The sequence below is a fragment of the Mytilus californianus genome, unplaced genomic scaffold, assembly GCF_021869535.1.
Source record: "Mytilus californianus isolate M0D057914Y unplaced genomic scaffold, xbMytCali1.0.p SCAF_8, whole genome shotgun sequence".
Taxonomy (NCBI): Eukaryota; Metazoa; Mollusca; class Bivalvia; order Mytilida; family Mytilidae; genus Mytilus; species Mytilus californianus.
In genome coordinates this window covers 87248990-87261872 of record NW_026262734.1, presented here as the reverse complement: position 1 = coordinate 87261872, position 12883 = coordinate 87248990, and the positions used below count along the sequence as shown (strand labels likewise).

The 12883-nt window shown below is 33.4% G+C and overlaps 2 protein-coding genes across 3 annotated transcripts in view; one reads left to right on the top strand and one right to left on the bottom strand.

Moving 5' to 3' along the window:
* The window catches only part of LOC127710509 (VWFA and cache domain-containing protein 1-like), a 165492-nt gene that overhangs the window by 86483 nt on the left and 66126 nt on the right, over positions 1–12883 (bottom strand). The window lies entirely within an intron of this gene.
* On the top strand, positions 7847–10487 carry LOC127710518 (neutral cholesterol ester hydrolase 1-like). Its single transcript, XM_052216445.1, has 3 exons — positions 7847–7890; positions 8952–9015; positions 9614–10487. Exons 2-3 carry the CDS (start codon positions 8996–8998, stop codon positions 10395–10397), a joined length of 804 nt encoding a protein of 267 aa, XP_052072405.1. The 5' UTR covers positions 7847–7890; positions 8952–8995; the 3' UTR covers positions 10398–10487.

Genomic DNA, 12883 nt, shown 5'->3' with positions numbered 1-12883 from the left:
TTTTTTGTTCAATCAATCTACGAATTACTTAGCGCAATGATGGACATTATAATGAGGTAAAAATAGATAATGAAACTTTAGCATGCCATCAATATAAATACATTAATTTAGGAGATATTTGAAACAAGTATTAGCATTTTTAAAGTGTCTATCTATGATTGTATCTATTATACTTTTCATTCACGATGATAGGCAAAAAAATGGTAAATATCATTTATTTACATCTTTAAAGGGCTATAACTCCAATTAAGATTCGAATATAAAATTTCAGCCGAGATGGCTTATTTCTAGATCTTGTATTGTTGATCATTTTGGCTCTTTAAAGTTTCTATCTTACTACTACAATTTTTGCGATATTATTCAAAAACGCATAAAATTGATAAAAATCGTCATTACAGGGCAATAACTCTAATAAAAGAGTCGTCTGACAATTTGGGCCAAGTTGACTTATTTTGTAAGTCTTGTGTTGCTGATCACTTTTCCTGATTAAAGATTCTTTCTATATATCATAGTTTTCAAAATAATCAGCAAAAGTTAACAAAAATATTACAATATGACATGTAAGGGCAATAACTCCTTTAAAAAGTCATCTGACAGCTTTGATTTAAAGAGACAGCAGTTACAAATGTAGATTTCAACATTTTGAACGTATCTGTCCCTGTCAAAATTTCACTATTCATAGCAAATTTCAAGACAATAGACAAAACTTGCATTTTACCCCATGTTCTATTTTAAGCCATGTTGGCCATCTTTATTTTGCACGCGGAGTCACCATACACAATGTCAAGCTAAATACCTTAATGATGATTGTGGACAAGTTTTGTTAAATTTGGCCCAGTAGTATCAGAGAAGATTTTTGTAAAAGTTAACAACGACGGACGACGGACGCTTTGAGTAATGAGAAAAGTTCATGACCTCCCGCATCTCGGGGCGAGCATGCTTTCACGATACCATGGAGACGGTTCAGTGTATTGGGCATGTACATAATATTTGAATGAGATTTTATTTACAGAACATGTTTCAATTAGACTTTTTCGTAAGCATAACCAGAAACAATAAACAATTAAGTGGACTTCACTTGCTTTGAGATAACTAGTGCAGTGACGGAATAGGACGGAATAGGAAAAAGTCAATTATTAAAGGAGTTTAATTTCACTTCATATTACACGGTTGAAACCTTGCAATGCCCTAGAAAAATGATTTTACTTGAATTTAAGATTGATCGTCAAAAGTCTTAATATTAGCGTTTAGCGATCAAATTTGATTAAAACCAGATTATAGGTGGCATGCAGTTTGACTTGTTTTTCAAAGGATGGTATCAATTATATTTCTTCTTTTTTATTTTATTCAAACATCATACACAATGCTTTATTCATTAATCGAAAAAGCTAATCATAAAAGCCTGTTGGTGACAAATTATGAAGGTACACATTACTGTAAACGTGGACATTTTGTGTTTCACCGGATTCCAACATCATACAACAAAGCTCTAATTAATAAATTGTATCGTAACTCCTATAATTGAATAAAACTGCAATTTCTCTTTTCATATACACAAGTTTCATTGAAATAAGATTCTTTTAAATGACTTTTTTTTAAACTTTCAAAATATCTAATATTAAATCATTAACTTCAATAATTTCCGGAAAGTTGTGTTCGGTCCCAGATTGGGTGGAATACTTAGTTTTCCTCATAGGCTTTGATATTTATTGTATTTGTTGATGTTTCACTGTTTCTTTTAGTTTTTTGGGGTGTTTGTAATTCTTTCAAAGGTTATGTTAATATATAAAATGAGAATGGAAATGGGGAATGTGTCAAAGAGACAACAACCCGACCATAGGACAGACAACAGCAGAAGGTCACCAACAGGTCTTCAATGCAGCGAGAAATTCCCGCACCCGCAGGCGTCCTTCAGCTGGCCCCTAAACAAATATATATACTAGTTCAGTGATAATGAACGCCATACTAAACTCCAAATTGTACACAGGAAACTAAAATTAAAAATAATACAAGACTAACAAAGGCTAGAGGCTCCTGACTTGGGACAGGCGCAAAAATGCGGCGGGGTTAAACATGTTTATGAGATCTCAACCCTCCCCCTATACCTCTAGCCAATGTAGAAAAGTAAACGCATAACAATACGCACATTAAAATTCAGTTCAAGAGAAGTCCGAGTCTGATGTCAGAAGATGTAACCAAAGAAAATAAACAAAATGACAATAATACATAAATAACAACAGACTACTAGCAGTTAACTGACATGCCAGCTCCAGACTTCAATTAAACTGATTGAAAGATTATGTCTTCATCATATGAATATCAGGCACAATCCTTCCCGTTAGGGGTTTAGTATCATACCATCATAACATATATGAGAAGAAAATAACCCGTGTCATGCCAACAACTGGTTTTTAAATAAATGTGTTTAGTGCCGATGCAAAGACCCTATAAATGAATCAATATTAACGCCAAAATATGCAATTTTTAATGACCTGACAACAGTATCGTACCTATATCCCTTCTTAATAAGTCTATTTAAAGGTTTTGTTAGCTTCAGAGGTGAATACTGACATTTTTGTGCTTTATAAAGAATATTTCCATAAAAAATTGGATGTGAAATACCTGAACGTATAAGAAGTCTGCATGTTGAGTTATATTTACGAATGATGTCCTTATACCGATGATAAAATTTAGTAAATGTTTTGACTAGTTTGTGATATCGAAAACCCTGGTGTAATAATTTTTCAGTAATACATAAATTTCTCTCGTTAAAATCTAAAACATTGTTACATACACGAGCGAATCGTACAAGTTGAGATATATAAATACCGTAAGATGGTGACAAGGGAACGTCACCATCTAAAAATGGATAATTAACGATAGGAAATGAAAAATCATCTCTTTTATCATATATTTTAGTATTAAGCTTTCCATTAATGATATAGATATCAAGATCGAGGAAAGGGCAGTGGTCATTGTTAGTATTAGCTTTATTTAAAGTAAGTTCAACAGGATAAATTTCTTTAGTATACATACTGATTTTCAGAACCTCAATGTAAATATTAAGTCAAACAATAATAATATTATTAGCAGCTTTATCGGCCGGGATAAAAACAAATTCCTTGGCTAGTTCTTTTAGTTTATGTTTGATACGAGAAATAGGTTTATTGTGGTTATTGTTAAGAGTAAAATGTTCTTTAAAATGTTGAATACGTATATCAACTATGTTCATTACTGAATTAAAAAAGGAGTCCAAAGATTTTTTGTCAGCTTTTTCCCGTTTTATCCATTTCAAACAGTAAGTATGGAGTGAGTCGTGGATGATATTACGACACTCATTCCAATTAATAATTGACGGGGGGCGATATTTAGGTCCTTTACTGAGGAATGATTTTAACTCTCGGTCTTGAACGATGTTAAGATCTCCTGTTATAACATGGGAAATGGGTCCATAAATGTATTCGGAATTACTGCAATTACATGAAGTAGGTGTATTTTCACTGATACTAACATCTTTACACAATTGGCTATAATTAAACACAAATTTCCGGGTAGATTTCTTGTAAATATAACAAATAAGAGGGAGCTCAGTATTATCAAAATATCCCGGAATTTGTTCTTTAACAGAATGGTCGTTAAAAATACCGGCAATAGTTTTCTTTTTAAAAGAGGCAAAATAAGGTTTTGAGTTGTATAGCTATGAAATTGTGATCCGACAAAATTCCAAAAGATGACAAAAACTGGGAAGTCCGTTGAAACTTGGCTTTAACATTTCAAAGAAGCATGCATTAAGTTTAATCTTTTAATTAGCGTTATTTTCTCAAAAGCAGAATAGGGTCAGTTGTATTATTTACCCCTTACAGTTAATCGCAGTATTGTGAGACAGTTGATAGGTGTAAAGATGAAATAAACTCGAAATTAATGATTGTGACTTTGGTTCATTCGATGGATGATACACTGAAGACACCGAAGGCAATTTTGAAAATTGTTTATTATAAAAGTTGATACGAATGGTGCATAAGTCAACATAACATAACGGTGTTTACAACCCTAATTGCAATTGAAAAATAAGAACCCTCGCAAAGACTTAAAAAAACCATTTTGCCTAGTTCTTTAACTTGAAGTTCAGATAAATCAAGATATCCTGCCACTCTATAACCCACATTTCAGTCAGTGCTTATATTTCAAATTTCCAAGTAATGTTGTGATATGAAGACTACCGAATCTAGAATGGCTTCTTCCTATCTTGACCTTTTCCTTGATATTGACATAGACTTCAAACAAAAATCTATGAAAAACGTCACATGATAATTTTAAATTTCCAATGTCAATGCCCCATTTTTCAATAGTAGCATACCCTCTGCTCAATCATATGGATTTTTCCTATCTCAATTTATATCGTACGTTCATGCATGTTGACACATAATAGAATTCATGACCACGAGTGTGCTTCTGACACAAAACTGCTTAAAAAAGTGGCGGCAGATACCATACATAATGATATTCAACTTAATATTCGAAGGCAATCTCACAACACCGATTGTAAATATACATTCCAATAACAAGTAGGCAGTATGGAGATCTGGAAGGATTAATTAAGGACAAGGATGCCAAAACACAAAACCAGTCGTCCGAACTGCTGAAAAGATGATTCCCGACTACCTTAAAAAAAAAGACGGCGATCTAAAACCTTAGAGGAATTAGACAAGGTGGAACCAGTTGTTAAAAAAAATTGAAGCTTAAAGGGGGTAGTCCTTGGTTCAGGGAGATAACTCTTTAAATCAGTTATGCGTTTGTAAAAGTCAAGTTTCGTCAATGAATTTTAAGCATTTACCTGAAACAGATTGGAAATAATCTATGTATCCTAGAAGCTTAGAACATATTTATGAAAATAGCTGACACAAACGTACTGGTGATCTTAAGAGTTATTTCCATTAATCTAGGTCTACCTCCTTAAACTTACAATTGCCTGTTCGTTATTGGAATGTACATTTACAATCGGATAATTGTCATCACAATGTGTCCGTTGTCTCTTACAAATGTAAAATAAATTTTGGTTAGCTACGCTTCAGGGCAAATGTTGCACCTCGGGGGACAATAAACTTACTACATGTATTCCACTCATACCCAGTCAATAAGTATAATAAAAATTGCATTCATCATTTGTGGTTGTTAAACGTAGCTAGGCAGTGGTGTTTTATCAAATATTGCCGACTTGCGTTCAACAAGGCTAACATATTAGGCAACAACGAATTGTCTTCAGATAAATGCTACACTAGAAATAAATGTGTTTGATCCATTTGCCATTTTTGATCTATAAAATATGTTTAATCTAAATGCTACGCTCCAACGAAAGAAATGTAATAACAAACATTTTAAGTCTGCTCAGTTATATTCATTAAATGCACCTGAAAATATTTTGCACGTTATGAAAGAATTTTAGATTGTCCTTCTGTCTCGCCTACATCTGTATTAAACAAAACAATTTCTGACATACACGCATGTTTCGATAGCCTAAAAGTTGATACCTGCTTTTTAGAGTTGCCGCCCTTAGTGCAAATACAGTTCGTGATGATTTGTGTTTTTCCGACTTATGTTATATAGTTAATATAAAGATAAGAAGATGCGGTATAATTGCCAATGAGACAACTCTCCAACTGAGACCAAATGACATAGAAATTAACAACTATAGGTCACAAACGGCCTTCAGCAATGAGCAAAACACATACTGGAAACAAATCTCTTCCATATGTTTCGAATGAAGTTTCTTTTTTACTTGACAAACTTCAAAATATTATCATAAACTGTGTGCGAAAATTTAAAGTTTTAAATTTAAAATTTGAGTTTTTATAACTCCTCTAATTGATGACAAACATATTTCATAAACTATACAAATATGAACTTGTTATTGCAATGTATTTTTTACGACGAAGCTAATGCATTATGCTATTTAAAAATTCAAACTTTTGAATATTTGTAACTATCTTGTTACATGTTTTACTACAATCACATTAAAATATTTTGATAATGTAGGTGTCAATACCACGCTGGCGCTTGCCCCCGTTGTAAAGGGGTAGTTCCACAATGAATATTATTTTTTATTTATTTGTTATTTCTTTTTCAAATGTATGCATCTAACGGATAATACAAGATAATTGTATACACTGTACAATCAAAAGTATTAAAATTATTGAAATATTATTAAAATCATTTCTATAAAAGGAACGCATGTCAAATTCGTTTTTAAAGTTTTTTAAACTAACTGATATCCATAAATTTTTCAATTGATTTTATTATATTCCTCGAACAAAAGGTTATATTTGTTCTTGTTCGTAGAACATAATGGTCAGTATATCGAGTAACACCAAAACCATTGTATTCCCAGTAATCACTAAGTCTCACGCTGCCCCCAAGGGTAACTGGGAGAGAGAAATATAATCACTATATATATAATATGTCTTCTTCTGAATGGAAGTACAACTCTTGCCAAAGTAGGGTGTCCGTTTGACTGTGCTGGAGGTACAAGTACCAGCCACGTCCGATCAGAATGGGGACGTTAACTCCGATGCCTTGTGTAGAAAGATTGTCGAGCTCTCTAAACGTAAACACCCGTAACAAGACTTTGACAGGTCTTGAAAGACAAAATGTAATGTCCCTATCCCATGTACCCTCATTTTCCAGTGTCAGTCCAAATTACCCCGACCTTCCTTCAGGACGGTCTCTATTACATGACCTACCTATTGTATTTATTATAGTTAAAATTGAGAATGGAAATGGGGAATATGTCAAAGAGACAACAACCCGACCAAAGAGCAGACAACAGCCGAAGGCCACCAATGGGTCTTCAATGCAGCGAGAAAATCCCGCACCCGGAGGTGGTCCTTAGCTGGCCCCTAACTAAAATTGTGTGCTAGTTCAGTGAAAATGGACGTCACACTAAACTCGAAAACATATAAATGAACTTAAATAAAAAAACATACTAGACTAACAAAGGCCAGAGGCTCTTGACTTGGGACAGGCGCAAAAATTAACATTTAAATATTTTATTATTGCGGTGGTTGGTCATGGTTATCTGTATGTAGGTGAATGTATAGACTAGCATTAATGTATTATTATGGCGGTTGTTGGTGGTTTTGTATAGGTAGAGAGATGTTTATACCAGTTTTTGTGTAATATCATGTCAGTGTTTTGTCCTGGTTATCTGTAGGTAGGTGCACATTTAAACCTACATTAATGTATTATCATGGCAGTGGTTGGTCCTGGTTATCTGTAGGTAGCTGCACATATAAACCTACATTAATGTATTATCATACACAAATGAGCAGTGGTCGGTCCTGGTTATCTGTAGGTAGGTGCACATAAAAACCTACATTAGTGTATTATTATGGCGGTGGTTTGTACTGGTTATCTATAGGTAGATGCACATATAAACCTACATTAGTGCATTACAAAATGTATCATGGCGGTGGTTGGTACTGGTTATTTAGGTAGGTGCACATATAAACCTACATTAGTGTATTATCATGGCGGTGGTTGGTCCTGGTTATCTGTAAGTAGGTGCACATATAAACCTACATTTGTGTATTATCATGGCGGTGGTTGGTTCTGGTTATCTGTAGGTAGGTGCACATATAAACCTACATTAGTGTATTATCATGGCGGTGGTTGGTACTGGTTATCTGTAGGTAGGTGCACATATAAACCTACATTAGTGTATTATTATGGCGGTGGTTTGTACTGGTTATCTATAGGTAGATGCACATATAAACCTACATTAGTGCATTACAAAATGTATCATGGCGGTGGTTGGTACTGGTTATTTAGGTAGGTGCACATATAAACCTACATTAGTGTATTATCATGGCGGTGATTGGTCCTGGTTATCTGTAGGTAGGTGCACATATAAATCTACATTAGTGTATTATCATGGCGGTAGTTGGTACTGGTTATCTGTAGGTAGGTGCACATATACACCTACATTAGTGTATTATCATAGCAGTGGTTGGTCCTGGTTATCTGTAGGTAGGTGCACATATAAACCTACATTAGTGTATTATATGGAGGTGGTTTGTCCTGGTTATTTGTAGGTAGTTACACGTATAGACCTATATTAATGTATTATAATGGCGGTGTTTGGTCCTGGTTATTTGTAGGTAGTTACAAGTATAGACCAACTTCAGTGTATTTACATGGCGTTGGTTGGTGATGGTTATCTGTACGTATATATAGGTACAATTGTTAATACAATGTATACCATTAGCAGTATTCAATAACTATCATGTTTTACGAAACAAACAATTAGATATATTGAAATTATCAATCTTTATCAAAGTTAAGAAGAAAAAACTGCGTTTGACTTTAATGGAGTTATTTACAAAGAGCTGCATTTTATTTTAGAAAGGTGACTGTTTTGTGCATGATCCCTATTTCATGTACGTTTTGACTTTTCAATCACACAGTGTTATATTAAAGTGAATAGGTAATTTTTTTCAGACACATGTGCCTGTGTTTTCAAGGTTTATTTTTGATAGCGAAAAAAAGAGATCTGAATTGGTCCATTGCTACTAATATTATTTACAGGATATGCTTAGAGCTATAATGTCGGAAAACGAAAGATATGATTTGTATATACTGTAAATATACTGTATATGTCAAATTTTTTGTCGGGTTGTTATTTTTTGCGATTTTAATATACAAAACTTAAACTCTGGGGTCAAATTGGCGAATCGAACGGAAATTGTCCCTTCACATATATAATGTTGATTTGTATACAAATGAATCGCGAAAGGGGCATTTACGCGCATTTATTGTTATTACGAAATAATTGAAAATCTTCCCATCTACAGTATATAAACATCTGTTTCATTTAAGAGTACCCTACATTTGTCATTACTATTTTTATTGTTGTATGAATGGTCATAAATATCAATGCTTAACATATTTTTTTTTAGATGTGTATGACGGAGCAACAAGGGCACTAGCTAAACGAGTTGGTATGGTTGTAGTTTCTGTGAGGTGAGTGTACACAATTATGCATCATTTAATTTTCTTCAATTGAATAGACTGCTATGGTTATCCAAGATGTTTGCTAATATTTGATTTACACATGTACGATGAGAAACTATCAACTTTATTTGTAATATACAAGTGTGATAAACACACCGCCTGGATCATTTACACTGTTACATACTAAACGAAATAACAAAGACACCTGAAATAGCATTTTCTGTTTGAGGCCTTCAATCAAATTAAGTAGAAATCACTAGTTTTAACACTTTGTTGGCTAAAACCTTTTTCTTTTGTGCCATCAAATGGAGCTTAAGCTTTCTTTTTATGCCCCGTCTTAGAAAGGTTAAGGTTTAGTTATAGTTTACCATGAAGTTGTGGTTACTTCAACTTGAAACTTAGCACATATGTTTATTATGACGTGAACCTCATTGCACATTGAAAAATGATAGTGTGAGTGGACCTGGTGTCTTTTGGAAACATATTTGTGTTTAGTGTTGGTTTGGAATTGTTATTACAAACACATATCTTCTTTTCATAAGATTTAAACAATTGCAAAAAAGAAAAAAATAATGTGGAAAAATAATTTTATATGTTTGTTTTACAGTTACAGACAGTCACCAGAGCATCCTCATCCAATACCCTTCGAAGACTGTTTAACAGCAACTAAGTACGTCGTCAATAATGCAAAATCCTTACATGTAGATCCGTCACGTGTAGCCATTTCCGGTGACAGTGCAGGAGGCCATTTATCAGCAGCCGTTGCTATGGCAATGAAGAAAGAAATCAAAATGTCTGTCCCAATTTATCCATGTTTACAATTATTTGATCTACAAACACCGTCATATATTGAAAATAAAGATTACATTCCAGGAATGCTTACCGATGTGTCAATGTTGACATATTGGCTAAATTATGGAAATATCAGTTACAACTATATTGATGATATCTTAGCTAACAGACACACATCCCAAAAACTTAAAGAAATATTGTATGCTAAATATGTTAGTCCAGATTGGTACATGACGGAACATATAAGAACACCTAGTTTACGAAATATGAAGAAAAAAACAAATTTTGGAAAAACTGAATTATCAGATAAAATACAAGAGACAATTTTAAACCCTGATTTTTCACCTTTGATGGTGCCGGACGCAAAATACAAAGACTTGCCGCTTACGTATGTGTTAACAGCCGGATATGACGTTTTACGTGATGACGGACTAATCTATTATCAGCGCCTAAAAACGATTGGTGCTAAAGTGCATTTGGCACATTATGCAGATGGTTTTCATGGTATGATTTTCTTTTTTGACGGTCCAATGTCATTTCAAGTAGGAACTCGTGCAATGAATGACCTTGTTAAATTTTTGAAGAAAAATTTATTATAATGTGCCTTTTATTTTAAAGATCTGTTATTGTCTAGATTATAGATTTATATGCAAGGGAATTGTTGCGAAGAAATAAAAATATCTTAAATATGCAATGGTTTTATATTATCTGCATGAAATGAAGTTCAATGTGTGTTTTACTGATTAGTGAATTATTAATTGTTTCGGAAGAAGGTAAATACATTCATAGTTGATCGATCTTGTATAACATATGATTTGATTGGTTGATTGTTTGTATTTAACACCAATTTCAGTACTCTTGGCTATATATCGTAGTGGCCATTTGTTGTTGGTGGAGGAAGCCAGATTTTTTGGTGAGATCCACCGACATGCGGCAGGAAAACTTACAATCCCAAAACAAAAAGGAGACGTGGTATGATTGCCAATGAGACAAGTATCCACCAAAGTTCAATTGAAATGGATGTAAGAAGTTATAGACAACCGTACGGCCTTCGATAATGAGAAAAAGCCATACCGTATAATCGGCTATCAAGGCCCCGACATGAAACATATAAAACAATTCAATTGTGAAAACTAACGGCCTGATTTATTACAAAACAATTTACGATAATTAAATATGACAGAGATGAACCAACGACATCCACTGAATTACAGGCTCCTGACTTGGGACAGGCACATATATAGTGTGGCGGGGTAAAACATGTTTGCGGGCGCTAAACCCTCCCCTTATCTGGGACAGTGGTGTAAAAGCACAATATATGAACACAATATCAAATTACGTTGAAAAAAACCGAACTCATCAGATCGATAGAAAGCACAGACCGGACGTGGCAAACCACAACAAAAAAGACACTAAGTACATATCTGAGAGTACTCGCAGTTACTGACATCTAGTTCAAAGCCAATAACAACTGATTAGAAAAAAAGCATGTATCTTAAACTAAAATATCAATCAGGACACATCAAACATCCAATGGATTTAGTTTACAGACGTCATTAACAGTCAGAGAAAAACATGACCTTGTGCATTACCAAATTACAGGTATCGACAGATTGTAGAACTGTAAATATTGGCAATAATTTGGTATTTGAATCGTTTCCAATAACGATAGAAAAGTGATAAATTTGTGTATTTCGGTGAGAGAAATTGTTACTCAACCTTAAAATGCCTTTATTTTTATTTAAAAATCGATGAGAGATTTGAAATAAACAAATTATAAAGATTATGCGGCCGCTTTTGTGTGTCGTTTCTTAGCGTTATTTTCGCTTCCGAAGTGCGTAACGCGTCCCGATTTAAAGATAATCGTCGCCTGCAAAATTGTAACTTTTGCTTTCAAATAATAAAGAACATCGACCAATAAGAACAGTCAGAAGAAATGGCCGAGAACTATTTCTGTAGCAGGTGTAAAAAAAATAGCGTTACTTTGGTGTCCGATTTTGTAATGCCATTTTTAGATGGTATAATCTGCTTTGTTGTAATACTCTAGTTTCGGAAAGGACTGTGCATGTCTAACCTAATTAGTCAAGTTATGAAATCACACGATAGTTCCCGAGAATTCATCAACTGGGAGCATCACCCAATAGCGGTTGATAAGCATGCAGTGGCAAAAATATAATCACTAAATCACGTATTAGCCTTAACATTTACACAAGGAGCATTTGACTGGAAATAATTATTAATGAAACAATGTTGATTACACTGACAGATTAAAATAATTAAAACAGACTACTTTGACTGTTATGTTGATAATTAATCTTAATTGCAAAATAAACGGTTTGATATGTCACCTTCACGCAAAAATGGACAGATTCACGCTGTGAAGAACACTTAGCAGATATATTGAATATGTTACACATATATGCGGATGCCATTTATGATTACATTACCATATCTTCAGTCATAAAATTAAAAGTCAATCAACACCAGGCCATATGGAATCATAAAGTTTCACCTTGAACTATTAATCTCACCAGGCGACAGTTGAACAAAATGTATCCTTATAATTATGTTCTGACAGTTACCGTTTTCATACGTGTATCTAATTACATTAAGGTATTGTATTTAATGTAAATGCATCTGATATTCACAATTTTGAAAGGAGGGGGGAAGGGGGTCTGGGTCGTTCAGCAATTTATCTTGTTTTATGGTGAATCATACATAATACAAACAAAATTAAAGATACTTTATATATTTCTTATTTCTTCAGAAAGTAAATTTTCACATATATATATATATATATATATATATATATATAGTTTGGCATTTTTGATTACACACTTTTAATGAACAGTTCTATTATATATAATTTGTTTTGGTGTCAAAACATTCACGTTAATAGGAAGAAAAATGATAATTAATGTGAAAATAATATTGTAATATTACAATTTATTTAGAAAAAAGTCCCCCCCCCCCCCCCAAAAAAAAAAAGAAAAATAAAAAAAAAAATACTAGTAATAATGATTGTCGTCTTGTCGAAAGCAAGAAGATCTTCAGGATTTATGAGTGAAATAACTGTCTGTTTGGT